The sequence below is a fragment of the Polyodon spathula genome, chromosome 4 (genome assembly GCF_017654505.1).
Source record: "Polyodon spathula isolate WHYD16114869_AA chromosome 4, ASM1765450v1, whole genome shotgun sequence".
Lineage (NCBI taxonomy): Eukaryota > Metazoa > Chordata > Actinopteri > Acipenseriformes > Polyodontidae > Polyodon > Polyodon spathula.
Window position 1 is genome coordinate 8,084,593 of NC_054537.1, and position 26,088 is coordinate 8,110,680.

At 37.3% G+C, this 26,088-nt stretch overlaps 1 protein-coding gene across 1 annotated transcript in view; it reads right to left on the bottom strand.

Annotated features, from left to right (window-relative positions):
* Positions 1–790: 790 nt before the first annotated feature.
* The window catches only part of LOC121314126 (myosin-IIIa-like), a 70,683-nt gene continuing 45,385 nt past the window's right edge, over positions 791–26,088 (bottom strand). Inside the window, exons 18-34 of the mRNA XM_041247060.1 lie at positions 25,880–26,027; positions 25,336–25,489; positions 24,243–24,331; positions 24,027–24,156; positions 23,743–23,822; positions 23,257–23,331; positions 22,718–22,923; positions 22,419–22,530; positions 20,717–20,879; positions 18,986–19,072; positions 18,598–18,721; positions 17,124–18,129; positions 15,888–16,032; positions 8,333–8,424; positions 7,649–7,689; positions 3,476–3,649; positions 791–1,386 (exon numbers count right to left, since the gene is read on the bottom strand). Of these exons, the coding sequence (XP_041102994.1) occupies positions 1,269–1,386; positions 3,476–3,649; positions 7,649–7,689; positions 8,333–8,424; positions 15,888–16,032; positions 17,124–18,129; positions 18,598–18,721; positions 18,986–19,072; positions 20,717–20,879; positions 22,419–22,530; positions 22,718–22,923; positions 23,257–23,331; positions 23,743–23,822; positions 24,027–24,156; positions 24,243–24,331; positions 25,336–25,489; positions 25,880–26,027 (2,944 nt within the window). The 3' untranslated portion in view covers positions 791–1,268. The remainder of the gene's footprint in view (positions 1,387–3,475; positions 3,650–7,648; positions 7,690–8,332; positions 8,425–15,887; positions 16,033–17,123; positions 18,130–18,597; positions 18,722–18,985; positions 19,073–20,716; positions 20,880–22,418; positions 22,531–22,717; positions 22,924–23,256; positions 23,332–23,742; positions 23,823–24,026; positions 24,157–24,242; positions 24,332–25,335; positions 25,490–25,879; positions 26,028–26,088) is intronic.

The window sequence follows — 26,088 nt, forward strand, 5'->3', positions numbered from 1 at the left end:
TCTCTTTTGACACCCCGATCAATATCTGACCAAAATGTAAGAAAACCTTATTCTTTATAGATAAAGCAAAAATAACCAGAGTTTTGTAGAGCTTCTTCCAAGGCATCACTTAAATGTTTCTAACTCAAAGGCTTGACTCTTCAATATTGTGTTGTTGTTGTTATTTACAAGTAGTATTCGTGTTGCCCAGTTTTTGCCTACATGCTAGTGTAACAGCAGTGTTGTGTGATACTTCTGCATTGTGGTTTAGCCGCTGGCTCGCTGCAGTGCAGGGGGTCGCTGGTTCACGCCCCGCCTCCTCCTGTTTACACTTACAGTGTTATAAAGCTGTACTGGTGTTTTGGAGAACTCAATGTAGCAAAACTTTATTCCTTCCTTGCAACATCCCTGATGGCTTCAGCAATCTGTGTGAGTTGGTGCTATGGTGCTTTGCCGTAGGAGGTAAGAGGTGAGAGCCCCGGACCACTGGAACTGTTTCCTTTGGTTAAATTGAGATAGCTTATTTAATTAAACTTAATAAGTTATCAACGTACTGTTAGAAGGGGAATAATACATTATTATTTTGTATTTTTATTATTAAGAAATTACTTCAATAAACAGGCCATAATATGAAAGACTGTATTTCTTAGTGTTGCAGATATTACATGGTCAATTACAGGGCCTCCAATAAGAACACTGTCGTTCTTATTAGGCCTATATATTAAAAAAACAAACAGACTGAAGGGACAAGTCTTTAAAGCAACATGAATGGAACGTGTTTTAACATAATCTTGAATCTGCGGGTAAACGGAGGGCTCTTTAGCAGCAGAACCCACTATTCACTGAGTTGTAAAAGATGTAATAAAAACACAATACTGCAATAAATATTGCAAATGATATATTTTAACATGGAAGTTAATAGCAGATCGTTAGCCATAACAGTACCACATTTAAGGTTAGGTTATGGTCTAATACATACTAATGTTTTATCTTAGACATTTTAAAATAAATAAACATTCATTATTCAACTAGTTAAAACATTTTCACTGTTAAAGCATTGCAGCCAGATAACAGATATTGAAATACATTTCCTCAAGAATAACCTTAATATTTGGCTTTTACACAAAAGAACAATCCACTTACAGTATTAAAAACATAGCATTTTTGCACAGTTAGTTGATATTGAATATGTATACATTTTTAAGCCAAAATAGGAAGATTCTTACCAAAAATACACAGTGCAAAGATTGCTTAAGCTTATGAAAGACTAACGCAGACCTGAACGAAAGCTAGAATTGTTTAATGAGTCTGTTTCGTTGAGAGGTTTTCCGGAGCAGTTTCCTGTAGTCGTAAGGATTATCCTCGTCCTCCACATTTTCTGTCAAGGGCATTTTTGTAACTGCTTGCCTGGGGATTAAAAAGAAGGAGATTTTTTTTAAGGTGCTTACACCAGACTAACAAAAAATGAAATGTCTCCATGTTCCTTGGATAATTAACTATGTAACCCTATAAAAGGTACAAGGGACACATGTGTCCCACAAATAAACATGATGCTAACTTTCTTATTTTTGCAATGAGGTGCACAAAACTGACAGGTTGGATCTGATCATCCAAATTGTCAATCTCAGAAAATAAAATATGTATTAAAAAAAATAAACTGCCACTCAATTCCATGTACGTTATTATGTACGTTAAGTGCTTAACAGAAAAAAAAAAGACTCATATCTGTTTTATAACTGCTTTAATAGTTTTATTCCAGATAGTTTATAAATAGAAAACTAGGTTTTCTGGTATGTTAGGATGTAGTTACAATACAATTATAAGCCCAATGCAACATAATTACTATGTAGTTAAAAGCAGGAGAGAATTGCTCATCAAAACAAACTCACAATCTGCATAATAATGCTTTTACAAAGAAGCCTGGTCCTGCTGAATGCAAATTAAATGTCTGGCCAGTTTCCTGGCTCCAGATTGGGGTTATTCAAAGATACAGCTGTTAGCAACAGGTGTCTGTTGCCACAAATGCTCAAATGAAAATGAATTTTACTAGTCTGCAGATTAGGAAGAAATGTAATGCTTCCATCTAATATGGAGAAAATCTGTGCACATATAATAAACCTCTCCACATTATCTATTAAGAATAAGTATCATAATGCTACATTTAGTGTCTATCTTTCCACTGTGGATCAATAATACTGTATTCCTTTAAATTTAAGACCTCCTTGAATTTAAGGCGCATCACAAATTTCCCACTCTCAATTCGAGGAACAAATAACATATCAAATAAAGCTGCAGTTACAAAGAACTACCTCAACTGCGCATATATGAAAATGACGTATGGAGATAGTTTGCAGCTGTCTGCTATCACACACAACATTGCAGTTATGCACTGCTTCTCATTTCTAGTTGTGATTACTCACACCTGTTATTCTCCCTTTTTGTGAACTGTGATATGTTGATAAAAATGGGGGTCTGATTAGCATTTCTGATCTGTCCACGCTGGTACTGTTGGTAAGAACAGAGCCTAATAATGAAACACTGAAATTGTAAAAGCTTCTCTTCGAATTCCTCTGGAAACTAATGGTGCTTCTTTGAAAATGGCTGTCTGTATGTCATGGATGATTTGAGATCAGACAGTGACGTCTTTGTTCATCTTTTCTCTGCAGTCAGTCACATTGCTGTTTGTGTATGTGATTACATTGTTACTTGTGTAAATTGTGTAATCCACGTTGAACTCTTGAAGAAGGAGGAGCCTCCTGTGGTTTCTCACGCTCCTTTTGCAAAGAAAGTTGGCGTGTCAACATCACAGGTGCGATTCATTTTGTTTAGGAATAAAAAAAAAACATTGATTAATATTAAGATGCAGGCAATTTTATAGAAGAAAAAATTGATTTAAAAAGTGTGTCCTAAACCAACTAAGTGATGAGAATGAGTGGAAATAAGCAGGCAACCTCCCTTCCCAGTATGAAGCCAATCACCTCCTTTCACCCACCAATCCAAAGCAACAAATGATGCCAAGCTATTGAACCTATGAGGCGTCGTTCAGGTTGGCTGGTCTCTGCCTGGCCTCATAGGACACCTGACCAATAGAAGTCTTTAATGCCTGATGACAACCATCCTCACGCAATTTTTCTCCTTAACCCAAATGCCAATGCAGTGCTTCCTGTGAACCACTGGGCTAATCAGTATAGATTCAAACCACGTTTGTGTAAAAGGGTAAAGGGCTGGGCACGAACTGGGGACCCCACGCACTTGCAAGCGGAAGTCTTAACCACAATGCAAAAGAACCGGGTTGCTCTGCGTGAATAGTTTTTTTTTTATGTTTTTAAAATCCATGACCATGTTAGTATAGTTATGTTTGTCTAACCTCCTTTTCATATTTATACTTTGCACACTGGTGACATCTTTATCTTGTACTGTACATAGCGAATGTTTGGAAGTATGTTACACATGTACATGTGGAGTTTGCTGCACATGTCCTGTGGTTGCTTATTACCTGCCAGATTGTTTGAAGGCTGGATCCTCTGGTTCTGAAGATGGCTTTCTGTCAGGTTCTCTTTCAGAAGAGGGCTTTCTCTCTGCGACCGAACAATTATTGTTCTTTGGGAATGACTGATTGGATGAAGGCTCCTTGTAATAAGGGTCTTCATTATCCAACAATTTCCTGGCACTGCAGAAAGAAAATATATGCAAATCATGCAACTGAAGCAGAATCACTAATGACAAAACGTATCATTTTAATTTGATGTCAAAAATACATAAAAGAAGCACGGAGGCAGTGAGGATATATATGAATTGTACTGATAAGATGATTAGGTTATATAAAGTGCACTCCATTAAGATTCTGAACTCTGCTGCTCTATAACAGTCATTCAGAATATATTATACCCAATGCTAAACACTATATTTCTGTGTATGGAGAAATGGTTTTCTATTTTCTTTCTTCATTCTGTGGGTAGCTTGCCACGATCCTCCCTTAAAACCTGTTTTTCTAATGATTCATAATGATACTTTCCCCTGATATAGTAAAACAGTTTATCCCCTCTTTATGTATTTCATCCTTTTTCTCTTCACTTTTAGAACAGCACCCTGCAGAGACCCTTTGCTTTCTGCTCAGTGAATCATCTGTTAACTTGTCCAGAGTGTATTCCTCTTGAATCATTCCCAAACAGACAGATTTTAGTTTATAGAATGGAAAGTCATGGTTTCTACATAGGCCAGCATTTTCCAGAATCAGTATATGATCAATGGTCTCCTTTTGCCATTTTTAAACAGCTACATTCCTGGTACCTTACTCTACTAGCAGAGTCTGTAGCAGAGTCCAGAGACTGTACAGACATTCCACCTTATTGAATCCAGCAGGGACGGTGTTGGGTGAGACAGTCTTATCATTGTGCAAGCCGGAATGCTTGATCTCTGTGTGTCTATTTAATGAGTAACATACTTGTAAGTTAGACTGTTTTGCTAGTCTGTTAGCAGCAATGCCATAATGCCTTCTCCTCTGGTAAACTTCCCAGCACTTGAAGGTTCTCATAATGTATTTTTTTGGCCACTGTAGTTTTCTTTGTTTCCTGTCTTCCAGTGTTTTTGCAGTAAAGTTAGCACCAATGTGATTATTGTAGGTGCATGCATGTGATGGATGCTATCTACTGCATGCATTTGGAAGCTCTAAGTGATTAGGTGTAACTCTTAATTCCATTGAACCTTAGAATTATGATATTTGTGGAGATGGTCAGGTAGGGTCGGGTATGCAAATATTTCAAAGGTCTTGGGCTTGGGTCGGGTTCAGATCAGGTTTTAAATTTAGGCCAGAGCTGACCTCTCAATAGGGAGGGCATCCAAGTTGGACAGACATGATAACTACCACAGACCAGCCATTTTGAATCTTACTTGTGCATTGCATAATCTCAACTCTTGCCTAGGGACACGATTGAAGTAATTCTAAAATGCATAAGGAACGGTGTGGTCAGCAGTAACATTAAAAATGTAATCCTATGATCTTTTTATGAAATCCTAATAACTGAATGATGCACAAGTGTATGGCTCCTCAGCTCTTATTATTTTGAAACGTAATAAGTGTATAATGCAATTAATTTATTCTATAGAACATCTTTCTTTTCTTATGCAACTTGGCTGTATAACATTGAATAGTCCAGTACTAGGGGATTGGCATATCATATTGGCAATAGTTTGTAGTGCAATCGAGGAAACAATCAGTGAATAAAACAGCATGCCCATAGCATACACTGGAGCAAGTGGTGAAAAAAGTGGTTATTCTCGCAGCTGCAGGTGATGCCGGGCAGACTGCAGTTGAAAGCTGTCAGTGCAGCTAGCTCTAGACAGGCGCAGCCAATATACTGCAAGTACTACTTTCAAACCAACCAAAGAGAATACTGATGCTTGTAACAGGCAAGCTGGATAGGTCATCCGGCTGGCAGGAATCACACAAACTGAAGAATGCAGTTTAGTGCCTGCCTTGTAGATTTCACCAATAATTGCCTGTTTAATCACATTCCTTGCAGTCCAGCACAGACGATTAAACCTCTTCAATTAACCCTCAATCTTCTACCAAGTGAACCAGGATGGTAGGAATACAGCAGCAAAGTCTAATATGTCTCACAGGTATTGTTACGAACTTTCAGTATATACACATGCTACTGACCGAGCCATGTATCAGAATACTCTGTGCTTGAATGACTGTATGTTGAATGAGATCCCACCAGGAACAGCGTACAAAGAAAACTATTTCTGTTCCCTACACTTCTGTTGCCTCATGCTACTTTCCCACTGACCTTGCAATTCTTAATGATGCATATAAACTACTCCCCCTGCCACAGGCTTTATTTACCTGCTCACATATGATTACCTGCAGTGTCAAAATCTATTTTATTGTCTCTCATACTGGTCTTTCAAGCCTCTTTAATAACCCTCCCTACTCCTCCTCCTCTTCTGGAGCTCTATAGCAATCTGTTCTTTTTGGATCCTTCATCACCTCCCTGAGCTGCAGCTCACCTTGGAGCAGACACAGACGTACGTTTTAGGTATGGCAGTGATAAAGTCGAGTCTGACCTACATAAGGTTTATCATTTACTGTGCTTTAATCTTTAAGCCTCTAACTGTACAGACACCAAAAAATGTTACATCTAAAATCTAGGACTGAAGTCATTGTATTTTGTAGCTTGCTCTCAATTGTACTGTAATTCTTGATATGTATTTTTTCTATACAAATGTAAGTTGCCCTGGGTAAGGGTGTCTGCTAAGAAATAAATAATAATACAATGTGCAGATAAGTTCTTTGCGGAATTAAATGTGCTACAGCAAATGGTATGTAAATCAAGGATTCTGAGTCATCTGCAATGAAGAGGTTATGGACTAAAATAAAATAAATAGTATATCGGCTTGTGCAAACAAGGCTGTGTGTTTTGTATAGTGGTTTGTGGAGTAGTTACCCAGTCTCCACTTGTTACATATATGGTAGTGAATAAGATTAGTAGTAAATGTGGTAGGGATCTCTGGGACAGGTGTAGGGTTCTGTTGAAATCCTCTTAACTTCTGATGTGCTCTTGTACAGTAGGAGCTTCAAATTATATATTTTAACAACTTTTAATTAAGCTAGTATTCATTACCCAATGGCAAAAGATCTGAAAAGATAGCCTTGGGTGGCTCTTAGCTTCAGTGCAGCTTTAAACAGCTGTTGTGAATACTGTATAGCAGCATTATGATCATCAAAATGTGCTGATAAATCGAGTAAAATCTTTTTATAAAATCTGCAGAAATGATAAACCCTGCTACAAAGATACAGTAACTACAGCTATTATTAAATGCATTTTTTCAGACCAGTAAATAGAGGATACATCATGAATGTGCATGGATTATTCTGTTTATATAACAAGAAAAATGACTGGAAAGGAAACCTATATTAAACCGCAAAATGTGTAGATCGTTAGTCATCTGCTTAGCAACGCAGCGTGATTAGGAACAAAGAAATTCGTCCAGATATTTTGTTGTTGTATTTAAGTGAAAGCAAGACAGCTTCCAAAATTATATCCAGTAAAAAATGTTCACAGAGCTGTGCCAAACACGGAAAACACATTCAATGCTACATCTCTTAACACCTGTTGTATAATATGAAGTACTCATGAAAAAAGTTTTAAGAAGCAAATGAGAATTTAACATTTGGAGTTACTAAGGTTTCAAATGTATTAAACAAGCTGATTATTTCTTTTATTAGTATTTATCTTATTTCATATGACACAGCTCACTATTTTTTTTCAGAAATTCCAGGAGTTCTAATTTTCGATTATCTACAGTCTAGAAAAGTTTCAAGAAAATCAAAGTTGAACTATTTTGCCAAAATAGAATACTACTGATACAAACTCATGGGTAGGCCCCATTTGCGACTACTATTATGCACTATGATTAAAGGTTAAAGAAACTTATGGACACCTTCCAAGCGATGAGTAATGAGGCAGTTTCCACGTATCCCTGCTCCATGGAAGTATGATAGCACAGCTATTTAGAATCAGCTCACTCCCTTATTCCACAAGCTGGAAACTGCCATCAATTACTTATTAGCAGAACTCTAAGCAGAAAGGCTTCACTGGTATTAAACACTTGGAGTGGACTGTAATCATTAGTGGGAAAATTAAATACAAAAACATTGATTTACCTTTGCTTCCTTGGCCTCAGTTTATCATCCTGAACCGATCTCTACAAATAAAACAAAAAATGAAAGATTGCGTGTAAGGTTAGATAATACAGCAAGGGAGTCTGTGTTGAAGAAAAAGAACAAACATTGGTTCTGGTGATTTACTGTATTTTGCATAAACATACAGTAATATCACATCTCAGACACAACTTGTTCAAAGACGAGAACTTACTGAACATTTCAGCTAGTCTCAGCTAGACCTTGACTTAAACTGAATACATCCCAATCACAGCAGAATATCACAGTATTAAAATAAAGACAAAATAGCAGAACAAAACTGAGAGGGGTACATCAGCCTAAATGTGCAAGGAGGACAATCCATTCTGAAAGTTACATTATGCTTGAGATGTAGTCAATTAAAATTAAAAGCACATAGACATAGCAGACTAGATCATTTACGCAATTATGTTTGATGTCCCTGAAATAGGTGAAAGGCTTATAGTCTGTATGTTTTTCAGTTTGTCTGATTGATTGGCTAAATCAATTCATATCACGCTGATCAGATGGCTTAGGTTGTTGCAGGCTTTGATTAAGAAAGCTGGGGGGGGGGCCACACCATTGGAAAAGCCTTTCAGTAGGATATCAAATGCAAAATGGTCATCTTTAACTACGAAGGGATAAGCGGCTATTTAAAGCTTTACTTACGTGTATTAGATTATAGTAAGTGGAGTCTTCTGGGCTATTCAGTGTTTTTGGTTGCTGGCTCCTTCTAGGTGTTCTTGTTTGCTTATGATCTACTATAAAAGAAGAGAGTTACAGGAAAGGATACTACTGTGCGTCATGAAATCATTGGAAAGGGTAACACAGGTGTGGTGACAGAAAACCAAAACGGTGATAATGTGTTAAGGTGGAGTTAAATGAACTGGAACTCCAGTCCCATAACAATGATTTCGAACTTGCACCAGGGGTTATGAGTCTGTCTGAATTGTTCTCTGAAGGAACTTTTTGCAGTTCATATGTTGCCTTTATTGTCATCAGGGTTGGGGTCAATTCCTGTTTTTCAATTTTATTTACAATTCCAATTCCAACACATCATGATCAAAATTGCAAAAATAAGTATTGTGTTAAAATGAGCTTCTCACAGTGGCAACAAATTACTTCAACTGAAATTACTGTTAGTCAATTAAAATTGGCTTCAAATGAAAGCAGCTGAAGAATCATAACAATTGTGTCAAATGTCAATTCCAAATACAATTCCTTCAAAGGAATTGGAATTGATTTAAAAAAGGAATTGGAATTTTAAAAAACCCCAACCCTGCTTGGCATTCATATACAGAGGTGCTCAAATTTGTTGGTACCCCTCCACAAAAAACGAAGAATGCACAATTTTCTCTGAAATAACTTGAAACTGACAAAAGTAATTGGCATCCACCATTGTTTATTCTATATTTAATAGAAATCAGACTTTGCTTTTGATTTTTTATTCAACATAATATTGTAAATAATAAAACAAATGAAAATGGCATGGACAAAAATGATGGGACCGCTAACCTAATATTTTGTTGCACAACCTTTAGAGGCAATCACTGCAATCAAATGTTTTCTGTAGCTCTCAATGAGACTTCTGCACCTGTTAACAGGTAGTTTGGCCCACTCTTCCTGAGCAAACTACTCCAGCTGTCTCAGGTTTGATGGGTGCCTTCTCCAGACTGCACGTTTCAGCTCTTTCCATAGATGTTCAATAGGATTCAGATCAGGACTCATAGAAATCCACTTCAGAATAGTCCAATGTTTTGTTCTTATCCATTCCTGGGTGCTTTTAGCTGTGTGTTTTGGGTTATTATCCTGTTGGAGGACCCATGACCTGCGACTGAGACAGAACTTTCTGACACTGGGCAGTACGTTTCGCTCCAGAATGCCTTGATAGTCTTGAGATTTCATCGTGCCCTGCACAGATTCAAGGCACCCTGTGCCAGGCGCAGCAAAGCAGCCCCAAAACATAACCGAACCTCCTTCACATTTCACTGTAGGTATGGTGTTCTTTTCTTTGAAAGCTTCATTTTTTCATCTGTGAACATAGAGCTGATGTGACTTGCCAAAAAGCTTCAGTTTTGACTCATCTGTCCAAAGGACATTCTCCCAGAAGGATTGTAACTTGTCAATATGCATTTTAGCAAATTCCAGTCTGCCTTTTTTATGTTTTTCTTTCAAAAGTGGAGTCCTCCTGGGTCTTCTTCCATGGAGCCCACTTTCGCTCAAAAAGCAACGGATGGTGCAATCAGAAACTGACGTACCTTCACCTTGGAGTTCAGCTTGTATCTCTTTGGCAGTTATCCTTGGTTCTTTTTCTACCATTCGCACTATCCTTCTGTTCAATCCAGGGTCGATTTTCCTCTTGCGGCCGTGCCCAGGGAGGTTGCTTACAGTTCCATGGACCTTAAACTTCTTAATAATATCTGCAACTGTTGTCACAGGAACATCAAGCTGCTTGGAGATGGTCTTGTAGCCTTTACCTTTACCATGCTTGTCTATTATTTTCTTTCTGATCTCCTCAGGCAACTCTCTCTTTTGCTTTCTCTGGTCCATGTTCAGTGTGGTGCACACAATGATACCAAACAGCACAGTGACTACTTTTCTCCATTTAAATAGGTTGAATGACTGATTACAAGATTGGAGACATGTGTGATACTAATTTAAGAAACTAATTAGTTTGAAATATCACTATAATCCAATTATTTATGATCTTTTCTAAGGGGTATCAAAAAATGTGTCCAGGCCATTTTAGAATATCTTGGTAGAATAAGCAATAATTCATCTCTTTTCACAGCTTCTTTGCTTTATTCTATTACATACCAAAGGCATGCAAGAATACATGATAAAATAGCTTTTAATTTCATCATTTTTCAGGAGGAATGAAGCATTATTTCAATGAGCTGTAAGGGTATCAACAAATTTGAGCACGTCTGTACAGTACACTTCATGCGCTGGGCCATTTATTAATCCCTGGGGCAGCACATGTCACTAAAGGCGTTATGGTTAAAGTATTAATTTTACCTATATGCTTATTTAAACTATATGCTTTATCAAATTACTATCAGAACATCATCCCTGAGCACAAAGCAGAGGGAGGAACTTATGTTTGTTGTACAAGTAAACATTTTCTGCAAGCACAGATCAGATTGCATAGAAAAGAAAAGTGGATGTGATTTGATTTAGATATACAACAACAGTACATTCAATCAGCTTGCTTTAGAGATGTGAGTGGGAAAGCGTACTATAGTAAGTGCTGGAATCTGACTTTTTTCTGCAATACAAATCAACACAATTTAAATGGTGACAATTAGATTGCAAGGGTTCATTTAACCTTTTTGTAAGTCTTCTCCTTGTGGCTAGTACTGTACCTTTTGTGTGGAATGACAGAAAAAACATGTCATTGCAATGTGTTTTGAAACGAAGTAGGGCGCTCTGACTTCATATCTCATTGGTTTTTAAAGTGCCTCCTGCCAATGCCTGCAGTTACTGTTCTTGCCACTTCTCCAGGTATAACTACAATTTCTTTTTATCAGAGTGTTTTTTCTTATTAGTTACAATTATGTGGGCAGCTGGTCAACTGAGACAACTGCTGATAAAACATTTTCATTTCCCAGTGACTGTAGTAATGGCTGGTAAATCAAGGCACTTGTTGGATTCAGAAAGTCACTCCTTGCATATTGTTTTAACAAGCCTTCCCATGTGAGAACAAAGAGTAACAGGTTCTAAGATAGCAGGCCACCAAGTAGAAGAAGTGAATTACTTTGGAAGAATTCTTAGGACCTAGTATGTATTCAAATAAAAATGTCAAACCAATAACAGCTATAACCATGTACAGTATTCTCATCTCTACTGTGCCTTCTGAAAGATGACTGGCTTATTTGAATGAAGCTGTAAATCATGAGCATTTCCCTATTGTGTTCTCTCTCAGTATTCCAAACAATTATCTAAATGTAGCTATTTACTGCCCCTGCCCCTGGGTTGATGATAATTTTGACTTGGTGCACGAATGCTGAAGCCTGAAATACTAAGCAATAAATCAATGTCTGTAAAAGCTAATTAGCCCTAAAAAAGCATTGTCATGTTTATCAAACGCTGCTCCAGAAAGGTCACCGGAAATGATAAATTGCTCAGGAGAAATAATGGTAATTTAATAGCTTTGTGTTAATGATTGCGTTTATTTTTTTTACAACTGCTGGAAATCTGCTAAAGAAATGCAATGATTATTATCTAAAGTTTCCTTTATGAAAAATAATGCTCTTACCATTTAAAATGCCAGCATCAGTTTTGGGCTTGTATCAATTAATCATAATTAGTTTTTGGACAGAAAAGTTGAATTTGATTTGTAACCCTGTCTTTAAATTGTTTTATAATATAAAAAATGCTCTACCTCCATAAAACAATGTTAATTTAGACCATATACAGTATGTCAAAAGTAAGATAATAATCTAACATTCTCTTTCAAGTACAAAATGTAACCATTACCGAATGGGTCAGTATACCCAAGCCATCACAAGAGCAAGATTGCTTCATGACCGAAATGCTACAAGGCTAAACTAAGGCTGCCTTGTGCGTTACCATTTGTAACCCCAGTAACAAGTAGCTAAGGCTAAGACATTTTGGGAGAACAAAAACATTGTTCGGACTGCCTCCAACTTTTTGTCCTGTCAATGTCGTACGCCAAGGCACGCACTGAACAGAGCGTATAGAGCTTCAGCTCCCTATCAGACTGGAAAGGAGGTGGAAGGAAGCCTCCAATTCCACAGGCTGGTTGACATGGAATGCCGAGATTGTCTTTGGCAAAAGGCTGGACTGAGACGGAGCGTAACTGTTGTCCTTGCCTCTGTAAAAGTTAAGCAGGCTTTCGCTATGGAAAATGCCTGCATCTCGCTTACCCGCTTTGTGGTGACAGCAAGCAAATAGTTGCTTGAGCGATAAATATTTGGAGGCTTCAAGAGTGTATTGACCACCACGTTTAACTTCCAGTGAGGAACAATGTCCTTCATAGACGTCCAAGTCACCAAACCCCTTTCAAAAATTGCTCTGCCAGGAAGCTGAGGTCCTGGGGAGACTGAGTCAATTTTGACATGGCAAGCTGAATGGCTGCCAGATCGACCTTTAATGTAGAGCGGGATACTTTAATAGCAGTATCACTGCCATGGAATAAGTCATGGGGTTTAAACCCACGAGGCAGACACCACATCTGAAAGACTCTCCACTTGTACCTGTACCGGGAATGTGTGTAGATGCTTCTCTGGCATTTTGTAAGGTGTCAATAACCCCATAGGCTCTTCTGTCAGGTCAGTCTTGAAAGGAAACATGGCGTGGAGATCTGTGAGTGCAGTACTTTTATATCCTCGGAGGCGGGCCATGACCTCGTCACGGGCTCTGCAAGCAGCTTTGATATATACCATCCAGGTTTCGGGTCTTTAAGAGGTAAATGCCCATACACTAATGATTAGCAAGTTATGTAAGACTTTAAACAGCAGTTAATTGTTTGTTATGCTCATGTAATTATTGCCCGTTTTAAGCCTGGCATTGTCTAGAACACCTTTGAGCAGCGATGACATGGTCTGTTAAAATAATTATCTCTGGCATGCTTATTTCAAACTCATCAGAAACCAATTTCTCCAGATGCAAATTATAAGTAGCAGTTGAACTTTAGGCATACTGAGGTAATGATTATTATTAATCTAAACATACACAGCAATGACACGTACCAGTACAATAATCTAAATGTCATCAAATTGCATTCCTTAGCAATTTCCTGTAAGGATAAGCAAGCATCGGAACTTATAATCACAATGCACAGAGCACACATACTCACACTGTGATGATTTTGACAATAATCCCAGAAATTCTCAAAACTATTAAAACTCCACCATCAGATACAATATGTGGTTTCTTCCTTTAACCATTATCCAAATGTTTACAATTCTTGATATTTACTCTATTAATATTTAGAATAGATTTATTCTGATAGTAATTTGATAAAGCATATGCAGTCAAATTGCATATTTGGTTCAATGCTTATTATCATTAAATTGAACCACAATATAATGAGAGTCAATGGAAACAAGCTCCTGATTATATCACTTTGGTTAATTTCACGTTCTGCATAATATCAAGGAAATGTAACAATCGTACAATTGATTTCAATCGCACTCCAAAATGCTGCCTCAGCTATCCTGTACTATCAACATAGTTTGTACACACTGTACTCGACAGCCTTCTGCTCACATGATCACCCAGCTCATGGAGATCACAAGTGTGTGTTCAGTGCTTTTTGATCATTGCATATTAAAATGAAAAACTCTCAGAAACTAAACGATTTATACAAAGCCATAAAGGCTGAAATATTTGCTCTATCCGAGAAAGGAGAGAAAAAAAAAACCTCTCGCTTACAAACTTTTAGTACCCATCAATGATCTCAAAGATTCTTAAAAAACAGGAATGCAATTTTGAGTGCCTATCACAACCCTCAAGTGGCTTTAATGTTTAACTGTGTACGTGGTGGTTTGGTTTGTTCGGTTATTGATGAACATCTGATCAAGTCACTCTGCTTATTGATGCTCGGTCCCTTTAAAGTGAAATCAAGCGGGTTTGACTGTAGTTTAAATAAAATTTCAGTAACATAAATGAATACTTTAACCTTAACGCCTTTAGCGATATGTGCTGTCATTTAAGTGTCTCTTGTCATGTGCCAATGGAGAGGTCTTGACATAAATACAATGCCCAATTCTACGACGAAGGGTGTTATTTTTCAGTAGTTTGAATCAGAAAATATGATGACAGTAATTATAACCCTTTTACATTTTAGACATTACAATAGAACTTGGTGTACACTTATTTGGAATGGATTTGACAGATCTATTTATTTTTATGAAGACAGAGCGCAAATAAAAGTAAAGGAACAACTGTCAGCTATTGTTTTTGACATCACATCCAGAACCTATATTTTATTACAACATCAAAAAGCATATGCTTGTCTAATGCTTTGACCGAACAATGTAAAAATTCAATTTTTACCATTGCACAGCATAAGCACCATTGACACTGCAGTTAAAAAGTTAAATAATATCAGACTGATGCAAATGCAGACATAGAACTTTAGGAAACTTTGTAGAAAATGCTATTGACATAGACCCTACAATGAGCAGAGACTCAACCACTTTAAACATCTCTGGCTTGGCCAGCTATTCTTCCTGGCTAGCCTGGATAATAAATAAGAAGATGGGGTGATTTGTAAATGTGCTTTGTTTAATTTCAATGAAAGGCAAAGGCTCTGTTCAGTGTTGAGATTGTGAAGGATTGCTTCATTCTAGTCTGCGGACAGGTGAGAGAAAAAAGTGGGTTTCATGATTGATTGGCAAAGATAGAAATTCAATATCACTTTAGACAAAGTGAAGTTGACAGCAAGATATAGTATCACCTTGTCCTTGGGAATAAAGGAACTCTGAGGCGGTTTATTGGCAAAAAGCCTGTGGTGTTCTCTATAAAATTCAGTACAAAATTCAAAACAAAAACACAAACATGTTCAAAACAGTGAAATAGCTTTCTAAGGACAAGGTTGCACCAGACTATTAACAGTTTCATTAAAGAACTCATAGACTAGAGACAGTTGAAATCCATAAATGCTGCTGAAGATGTGCCTCAGCTACATTCAAGATGAGACCTTGGTCAATAAACATCATGCATCAAGCGATCATTTTGAACTACTATCATTACATTTTGAAACAGAAATCAGACTGCACTTGACAATTAGAGTATTAGTAAGAGTAATTAGAGAAATAGTGGTAATAGTCATTGATCGCACGATACTTTAATGGAATCAATAATCGCCTAGCCCTCTTTCATCAATGCAAAAGTATTATGCAAAAGATTATGCTCCAATTGCTTAATCGTTTTTGGACAATCATTTTTCAGGCATTTGTCCCGCTGACTCAGGAGGGGCGAAGATAAACACACGCTGTCCGCTTTACACACTGCAGACTCACAATGCAGCCATCCAGAGCTACAGCGTTGAAGGACAACGTATCCCTGGGCAGCTTAATCACTGATCTTGAAAGTGCAACAGGGCGGAGGTGGGGCTCGCACAAGTGACCCCATGCAAGTGTCTTAACCACAATGCAAAAGAGCCGGGCTTGTCTGCATTAGTGATTTTAGAGCTTTTCACCTCATCAGTGTATCACACAACACCGCCCATTACAAAATATTCAGTATTAAATACCTTGTTGATTTTGTGAAGAAGAGTAGCCATTCATCTGTGGTTCTCTGACATACATGCTGTGGTCTAAGGGCCTTTGCTGTTGGGCCAAGATGATGTCATTCAGTTTTTTCTGCAGTGTCAGGTAGTTTTGTGATAACTTGGTAATCTATAAAAAGATTGGAACATGTACAGTATATGGTTAAGTTGATGTCATACGATTCCTTTGGATTGATGGCAAGAACCAATGAACAGTCAGACAAGATACTCCGCTTCTTCCTTGGCTTAATGCTGAGTATGTACTTGAAATTACTAGTGATGTTCTTCAACAGCCCGATTACCTTCACTGGCTCTTGCTGTCCTATATTGGCTTACAATGAACTTCAGGTTTTAGTTTTAACAGGCTGACTCTTTATAGACCAATGACTTGAAAAAATAGTACATTTATTACGTAGAAATTTTGCAACTTTCTCATACCAAATAATAATGATAAAAGGATGAAAGTGTATATTAATTCTGAAAGACTATACATGCATTCACAGCAATGCTTCAGAGTCGAAAACAAATATCTTATTAATTAACAAAGTACAAAGTGAAAGTAACAGATGAAAACTGAAAACTACTGCACTGCAGGCTTTGCTGCCAGTTATTAACTTGTGCAACCTGCAAAAAACAAAGGAATTTCCAACACAACAGGCTGCCGTTTTATTGGGAACATGCAGCCATTGACAATCGACTGTCAGGTAACATACTTAATAGACTTCATTCTGTAATTAAAACAAAAAGCCTAGAGCAAAATGATGGTTCCTCTGGAGCGTAAGTGAGCTATTTAACTCATCAAGCTTTTGGCAATATTGCAGAAAATACATTTACATATTAGATGGTTATAACATAATCTGTGTAAGGCTGAGAGTGGATCTAACATAGTGTGTTTCCTTACACTAGTTGTAGTCAGTTTCCTTAAGATCCTATTGATCAGTTGCAAGGTCATGCATATCTGCTGGACACCTCAACCCCATTTAGTCAGGTTTTTCTGACTAAATCTTCCTAATCACAGTGATCGTGACAGGCCTCCTGAAATACTGTATACAGCAAACCACTGAAACTCTGCAGCCACTTTTGATACCAGCATTAGAACTCACTTCTACAAAATGGCTTTTTGATGATTTTCCTCATTCTTTTTTCTTGCTATTGCCGATACAAGCAAAGACCCAGTCTTATTATTATCTGGATAACCTTGCTGAAACAAAACGTTCGTACCTGTTTAGAAAAAGTCTCCAGTTCCTGCCTTTCTCTTTCCGATGCCTCTTTGAGATTTTTCCTGTCTTTGTAGCCTCGGAAGTTGCTCTGGATTTTCACAGCAGCTGCTTCTTCCTCTTGCTGAACTTCAGGGTTTTCAGTTTCGGGGATGGTGGGCTCTGTAGGAGGTTCAGGTTCTGGCTTGACCTGCCCCACAGCTTCCTTTCTACCATGCAAATCCCTTTCCTCCTTCAACCTCTTCCTGTCTCGGTGCCCTCTGAAATTGCTCTGGATGACCGTTGCTGCTTTCTCTTCCTCAGCTCCAGCTTCATCCGAAGGCGGCTCTGGAAACTCTACAGTCACTGCCGGGGCCTCCTTCGCAGACTCCCCTTTGACCGCCTCCTTTCTCTTGTTTGGTATTTTACCCTCTTGCTGGAGCCTCCTTCTCTCTTTGTGCCCCCGAAAGTTACTCTGGATAACAATGGCAGCTTTGGCTTCCTCCCCCTCATCTCCTTCAGTCTCTTTGGCCTGCTGTTGCATCGACTCAGATTTAACAGAACCTCTGGGTGTTTGCTGTTTCTGCTCGACATCTGTCGTCTTTTTTGCCCTGACTGGGATCTTCCCCTCTTCCTCAAGCATACGCCTTTCCCGATGCCCCCGGAAGTTGCTCTGAATGACGGTTGCTGCTCTGGCCTCCTCCTCCCCCTCTGTGTCCACAGTGTTATTTTCTGCCTCCTGGGTTTCATTCTGTTCCACCTCTTCCATTGCCACAGGCGGTGGTAGGTCTGTACAAGCAACATCTGCATTTTGGCGTCTTTCTTTCATCCGTTTCCTCTCCCTGTATCCCCTGTAGTTGCTCTGCAAAACAATAGCTGCTTTAGTGTCATCCTTATCACCTTGCTGCTGGCCACCACTCTCTGTGTCACCATTTACAGACCCATCTTCACCCTCTTGAACTTTTTCAACACTGGGCTGTTCTTGAAAAGACTTTGCCTCCTCCTCTTCCTTTTCCTTCATTATAGCTTCCCTAAACAAACATGGAAAAATCAAATACCTTTGACTTTGTACAGCTTTAGTAATGTTCTGTAGAGAGGTGCAGTTAAGGCTGATATAAAATCCTATTTTATCAACTACAATGAATACAAATACATTTAAATATATACAATACAGACACAAATTCACAAATTATGGAACCAGCCAATGATTTACAGGAATACTGGGGGAGGGTTGCTGCCCATTTTTTCCTTCACTTACTAAATATCTTGATATCTCTGAATAGATAATCGTTTCCCCCCAGCTCCACCCAGTCATTCAGCATTTGTAGTAAATTGATCATATTAGACGACCATTGAACTTGTGAGACTGATTGCTCATAGAAATGATCTATTTAGGGACACCAAGATATTTCTCCAGGTAAAGCATTGATTCAAATGCATGCTCACATTTAGTACATATATTTATATTGTATATTGTATATAAATATAACAAAACAGACCTTTTTCTTCTGAAGCTCTTTCTGTCCTTGTGTCCTCTGTAGCGAGCTTGGATTATTGCAGCAGCTTTATTTTTCTCATTGACTACTTCCTTGTAATGCTTTCTTGCAAGGTATCCTCGGCAAACTGACAAGGAAACAATTTAGAAAGTCAATGTCAAAACATTATAAAGCTGCTTTGTAGAGTATCTATACATTCTTTATTTTTCAAATCAAGTGACATAGTTGTACAACATTAATTTCCCCATCCGTTAATTATTAGCTGCACTAGGCTAGTGTTTTGATGAGGTCTTGTCCATATCTTTTGTGTTATTCAGTAATTCTGTTAGAAACAGAATTCTATTACTTAAAATCCAATGACACAACTAAACGATGCTTGCAACTTTCTTACCAGCTTGAAGTTGGGTGATAAAGCCCCCAGTCTTTACTTTATTTCTGTCATTGGAATGGTCTTTCCGGACTTTGTGACCCCTGTAAGCTGTGAAGAAAAAAACACATTATTGATGTCTCTGAATGTAATTGAGAAGGTTTATAAAGCACTGAAGTAAAAAGAATGCATTAAAATGATTTCGGATACAGACACTAATGAAATACAAATCGAATTTTGAGAATACTTCAAGTCACCCTAGCTGCTACTAAGGTTTACCTATTTATTTATTTATTTATTTCATTTATATAGCGTCTTTAATGCCGATGTATCAAGGCACTGCACATAAATACATAAAATTACAAAAAAATACAAAATATACAAATAATAATAATAATAATAATAATAATAATAAAATCATCATTAAAAGCTAGCAATTATGTTGCATTAAAACCACTAAGATAAAAATGCCATTTTATAAAAATGTGTTTGAAGTTTAGATTTTAAAATACCCACAGACCCAGCTTCCCTAACACATGGAGGTAGTGCATTCCATAGTTTAAGGGCTCTAAAGAAAAAAGCCATGCTTCCTGTGATCTAAGAGTGCGATTTGGGAGATGCCCAGTCTGTAGCTCCTGCAAATAGCTAGGTGCTAATTAAGGAAAGGGAATCAGTATTCTGACCACTACAATCTGAACATTTTGCTCAAGGACAGTATTGATGCCTGCAGAATCATTAACCAGCTGAACAAACACAGACAGCAAATTAATTTAATGAGGGACTTACAATACTCTAGTTTAAAACATATAAATGTTCCACTATCTAATCACAAAACCATATTTTTTTTTATAGTGATCCTCTATTTAAAACCTTTTCTATGCCATCTTATTTAGTTTTCCCGGGTTCCCGTTGAGACTCTGTTCAATCTTAAACCATTTGCCTTGCCTCTTACTTCTGTTTGGACTAGTCTTTCTTTTAAGCACAATCACTGCTCAGACATACAGTACGTTCTTTGAAAAAAAGACCAGCTATAATCGTATGATTATTACAGCTGGCTGATAATCAAACTATGGTACTCCAGTGTGCTGTGCCGATGTATAACCATGAGGGTTAGGGGAATTCCACCAAGGACTGCCTTGCAGTCTATCGCAGCAAGTTGTGATGATACCTCAGCACATCACAGCATCCTGGAGTGCCTTGAATCGTGATTAAATAACTGTTCCCCATTCATTGTGGTTCTTTCATAATCAAGAATAGCTCTCCATTCAACGTTAAGATAAACTACATTTTGTATTAATGTAAGTAAAAGATCCCATTGCATTAATCAGCTACCAAGCAAGGGCCTGCAGTGTAACAAACCCTGTCCTCACAACAGGTCTACTCTGCAGCCTGGCATGCACATCTCTGGCATAATAAAACATGTTTTCCACAGTTTTCTATTGAAACAAGAGGAGATTGGACATGTTGCCCTGCCTGTCTGGTGTTGAAATATGCCAGTCAGCAGAGGGAGTGCAGCGGTCCATTGTTAGTAATTAAGACCCATGTTCTGCTAATGCTTTGTTTTATTGTATTATTAGTTTGAGCACTGGGATGGGCTTTAGGTCTGGTCAAAAAAGCAATGGATTGTTTTTTAATACTCCTTGTCTGTAGCATGTTATTTCTGCACCCCCCCCAACAAAACACGCTTCAGTATTATCCTGTTACAACATCACCTTGTTGCACAATGGATAGGACATATGTTCGATGGTTAATTACCTGACTGGAGAACTACAGCACTTTGCTCTCTCTTCTCCTGCATTTTCCGGTATCTTTTGGCTCCGAGCCACCCTCGCACACAGGCCTGCACAAGGACTATTCTGTCAATCGTCTCCTTCACCATCAGGTTCAAATGCTCAACATGGTAGTACTTCAGGAACAGCTGATCGGAATTTTAATTAAAAATAAATAAATAAATAATCTAGTATATATTTTTTCATTTATTTTCAAACATAAATGTACCTGTTTTTTTTTTTTTGTTTTTTTCCAAAAAGTGTGACATTGATATTGAGGATAAATAGCGGCAGTGAAACTGTAAATTCTTACTGCATGTACCTGTAAAGGAATTATACGAAGAGAATCATACAATACACCTTGTTAAAGAGATGTTGGCTCTTCTTGTAATGACTTAAACGCTAGCTGTTGCAGCAGAGCAAAGCTAATAATAATAGTAATAAAAAGATAACTAGCAAACACAAGTATCACGATAGCATGTACAGTAGTAGTAGCATGCCAATGGTAAAGAACAGTTTTTTTCATGAGCCGCATTATATTTTTCAGAGAACAGAGTTGGCTAATGAGTGAAGATACATTTGTATTCAGGACATGTATGAGTTGAAATCTCTGAAGTGAAGATAATTGCGGAAAGCAGCAATGCAGAAGAGTGAAAAAACAAATCAAACAAAAACTAAACAGATGCTGAAAACCACTAAAAAGCTATAAAAAGAATATCAACACTTCTTTAAAACATTGTTGAAAGAGTGAGCACCCCAGTAAAAGACTTTCACATCTCAAAAGGGTTTCTCTACAAATCCATGTGTTGCCATTTACAACTTAATAAATGTATTCCTTCATGTACAACTAATGTATAACTGTACATTTAAAACATTCGACTGCACAAAGAAAAGGGTCAAACATTACGACCTGAATTCTTTATTTTTAAAATACATTCTTAAAATTACAATGTTGTTGTCTACAGTCATCGACTGTGGTGTATCTCCTAGTCTAAAACTCCCATATATTAATAATTTACAGCAGGGGTCACATGTATTAGAACACCTCAGGATTTGTCATTTATATCCTACATATATCTGCCTGAATTAAAACCTTAGGGTCTAAGAATTTCAATTTTCGGTCCTAAGCACTCGTGTGTGAAAATGTTAGACCACTTTATGCTTCATTTAGCCATCTTAAACAACTTCTTAAAAGTCTCATGCATTTTAATATTTGTGGCTAGGTGTTCATTTTCTCTTACTCAAATTAATTTAACAAGTGGCCTATTAAAGTTGCATTTAAATTAGGTCATCACTAATTTGCCTATTTTGACAATTTACAATGATTTTCAGTAACAGTGGTTTGAGTTCAAATCCACAACAAATCAAAACTTCAGAAGCAATGGGGTGTTCTAATAAAATGTGCACAATACTGTACATGTCATTAGGATAGAGAACGAATGCAGTGGGCCAGTGAGAAACATCTGTACAGTATATTAGTATAAAAATAATGAATTACTACATTTGAGAAGCGAATACTAAGGAGTTTCAACACAATTTCCTAATAACATGAGAAATTAAATGAACTTTAAATGATAAGTGAGCTATAAATGATAAGTAATTTAAATTTAATAGGAGAACAATACCTGTATTTAGTTAATTCGGTTCACAGTAGTTACATTTAATTTATTTGAAACAAAGGATCTTACTTTTGTTTTTCCTAAAACCCAGTTGTCAAGTTTAGCTTTTTCTAGAATGGCAGCACATGTTTCAGGGCTTACTGGAGGATCTTCATTGGACCGGAAGGCCAGCATAGAGTATCTGGAAAAGGAAGCATTCACAGATGAAAATGTTCACTTAAACTAGCATCCTAGTGGATTGAAAAAACATTGTGAGATGAAAGATACATTAAATTCAGCACTTAAACCAATTGTGTTGTTTTGATGTTTTGACAAACTTGGGCGTTGGAAATTCGTCCAGTTTCTGAATATTTAAACCATGCACTCACCTTTTAATGAAGTTTGCAAAGAGGATACGATGGGAAAAGCCCTGCCCGCGAATCTTTGCTGTTTCCAGAACCCCAGTGTACCGAAGCTGAACCAGCACCTTCTCACTGTCAAACTTGCTGGCCTGCCGGTCATTGTTGGGTTTAATGCACCGGACAAAATGAGGCTGACCAGCCACCATCTTAGACAAGAGGTCCATGAGAGAATACTGAAAAACAGACCTAGAAAATTCACTGATAACAGATAACTCGCCACATAGCCATTATTATGGACAACAACCCTCTATACCATTGTGTTCACTTGATGTTCCTCTTGCCTGTCCAAAATCTGCACAAAAAGAACACAGAACTCTACTAATGTTTTCTAATGTTAAGACTGGGCTTGACATTTGTATTTTATATTCAGATATAAAATATCTATATACCAGTCAATTATTTTATGAGAGAAATGTTATTACTGCAGGTTATGCAAGATTGAGATTGAGGTCAGTAACAGAGTCAGCAATGCATAATGAGAGTTATTAAGCCACTAATCATCTTACACGGAAATATGATGCCACCGTCTGAGTTCTCATGTTGGTTGTCTCTCTGGGATGGGTTGCCTCTCCACCATCACCCTGGACAGATACAATACACAAACAGTCAAAGCGTCTCAGAAACTATAAAACACGGTGACCTGCTAATTAAATACAGTATTTGTTGATTTTTTATTTATTCGGCAACAAATGCTTCATTAAAAAAATGAAAGAAAAAACAATTGCACAGAGAAGCGCAAATCTATTCTAAAGCTTAAAATACTCTTTTGGGGGCAGCTAAAGTGTGTACATGAACTACTGCGGGGGGAGGGGGGAGGGTTCATTACCTCAGAGAAAGATAATGAACTGAACAACACAAGTATGTCCATCTTTATAAAAAGAATGTGGGAAAGGAAGAAACAGGAAGGATATATGAAGTTACTTATAGTGACACAGAACACACACAAGAGAGGTTAATACGGTATGTTATCAAAGTGACTATGAATGAGGTACCTTGGTACTATTCGGGGATCGTGGAGATGTGTGGGTTTGATTGGTTGATACCACTTTACCCTTTGTGTGGGCCAGGTTACCTTACAAGTGGCAAAAACAGACAAGACAATATGTTAGATCAATCTACAAGCAATGTGCGGATTTCAGCTAAACTGGAATGAACATGAAAACAATGAACTGACCCTGATAACTGTTCATGGTATTAAACAGAATCATCAGAAATCCCCTACTCATATCTTCTCCATTGTATGCACAGCACACAGATGCTTTTTAGTTCTTGTTACCTGTCTTAGTGAGTGGATTCGTCACAAGCTTTCGGATCAAGTCGTTTTCTGAAGACCTCAGCAGAAGGACAATATCGGCAGGCAGGGTATCTCGGTTCTTTGCTAGAAAGCCACTGGCATTGTAAAGAACCTGTGATATTCAACACAACAATCAAACACTCAGTCTGGTGATGAAACTGCCGCTACCAATATCTTATATCTGAAACAGGCATGTACCTTTCCTGCATAGTGATGAATTCCAAAGCTTAACTCAACCCTCTTAGGCCTCCAAAAGTTCTTTGTTTTAAGGTTAACTTCAAACTTTTCTATAAAAAAAAAGAAAAAGAAAATAATCCTTAATACAACCAAACTACTAAAGGAAGCCCCTCTCCATGTGAATTTATATACAGCATGCTGTTCCTTAACTCATGTTGTAAGTTGGCAGGTTAGAAAAAAAAAAGAAAAAGGTATACTCAAAGTTAATCATATAGTGAAGATCGATACAATATGTATTTTATTGTAGGTTTACAAAGTAGTGTTTTAGATAGATACATCTCCCTGTATTTTAAAGTGAGACTGCTAAGCAAGATAATAGTCAATAATTATGTGAGGTAATTGAAGTATATTAAAAGGCTATCTGTCATAATTAATATAATGTGTGTGTAAAAAAAAAAACAATAGTCAATCCACAATCCATTTGTATTCAGTCCTATATCTAGAAGTACTCAAGAAAACTCTTGTAGTTAAGCTACGAATGTCTAGAATAAACAAGAACCACATCACAGAAAGTAAATTCATATTAGCTCTTAAAGTATAGAAGGTTTAGTGTCTGGGGATCAAACCCAGGTCTCCAAGTTCAGACACCAGGCTCTACTTGAGAAGCATAAAGACAGTACAATTTGACAGCAAATTCACCTCATTGTCAGTGGATTGGGTTATACCATTGTACATGGTGAATTTGTAATGTACACAACCAATAATGTGTTGAGAGCTCTAAATTGAAAATATGTAAATTGTGCATTCTGTTTCATGATGATAGTCATGACATGAATGCATTATTGCACATTTAACTTCTTCTTTCTTCTGCAGAAAACATTAGCACTCTCTGAAGAACCATACATATATATAATATATTTATATATTATATATATATTATATATATTATATATTATATATATTGTAGTTTCATGTTTCATGTTTCATATTGCATGATCAAACTCAAAATTTCAACAGACATTAATTACGGGTGTGTTTGGATAGGCTTTCAGAAGTTTTATAAAACTGAGGGTTATATAAACTAAACATTTTGCTTGACACGAAAGTTACTTGCCAACAAGAGTCTGGTCAGTAGCTTGTGGGAATCGACTCTCCTCGTCCAGCAATGAAAGCAAGCCCACTGGCTTCTGTAGAAACATGTCCAGAAGAGGCCTGTTGTCCTCATACTCAATCAAACGAACATCAACTTCTTCATTCAAGTACTCATTCTGAAAGGTACAGGCAAAGAACCGAAATCAGCAAACCTCACTTCATAGTCACAGTTAGGGAGCTTTGTAATAGTCCAGTGATACAAAATCTGCTAACGTGATGATAAGAAGTTTTAACAATGCAGTTACATTTTAAGAATAGGGCCCTCTTGTTTTATTGCTCAGGAACTTGCTAAGAAAAGACATATCTAAATCAATTTCTATCAACGTCCTTTTAAAAATTGTTGACATTGAAGTACCTTTCCTGCAGGTCTTTGCATTATATGTTAAATGCTATTTTAACAGGTTAACCATTTATACATCAGATAGAAAAATACACTTTGATGCTATATTAAATGTATATGCTTCCTGTAGTTATCAGTGAACGTGCCCTGCTGTTCACTGCTATACCTGCTCCCAGGCAAATATGTGCTGATTGAAGTAAAACTGGATCTGTTCATTAGCAATGTTAATGCAGAGCTGCTCAAACGAGTTTCTCTTGAAGTTCTCAAAGCCAAATATATCAAGAAGTCCAATATTCAACCCCTTGTCTTCTTCACTGTAAAAATAAAACATTTAAAAGATTTTGGGCCATATACAGTACCAAACCTCGATAACTT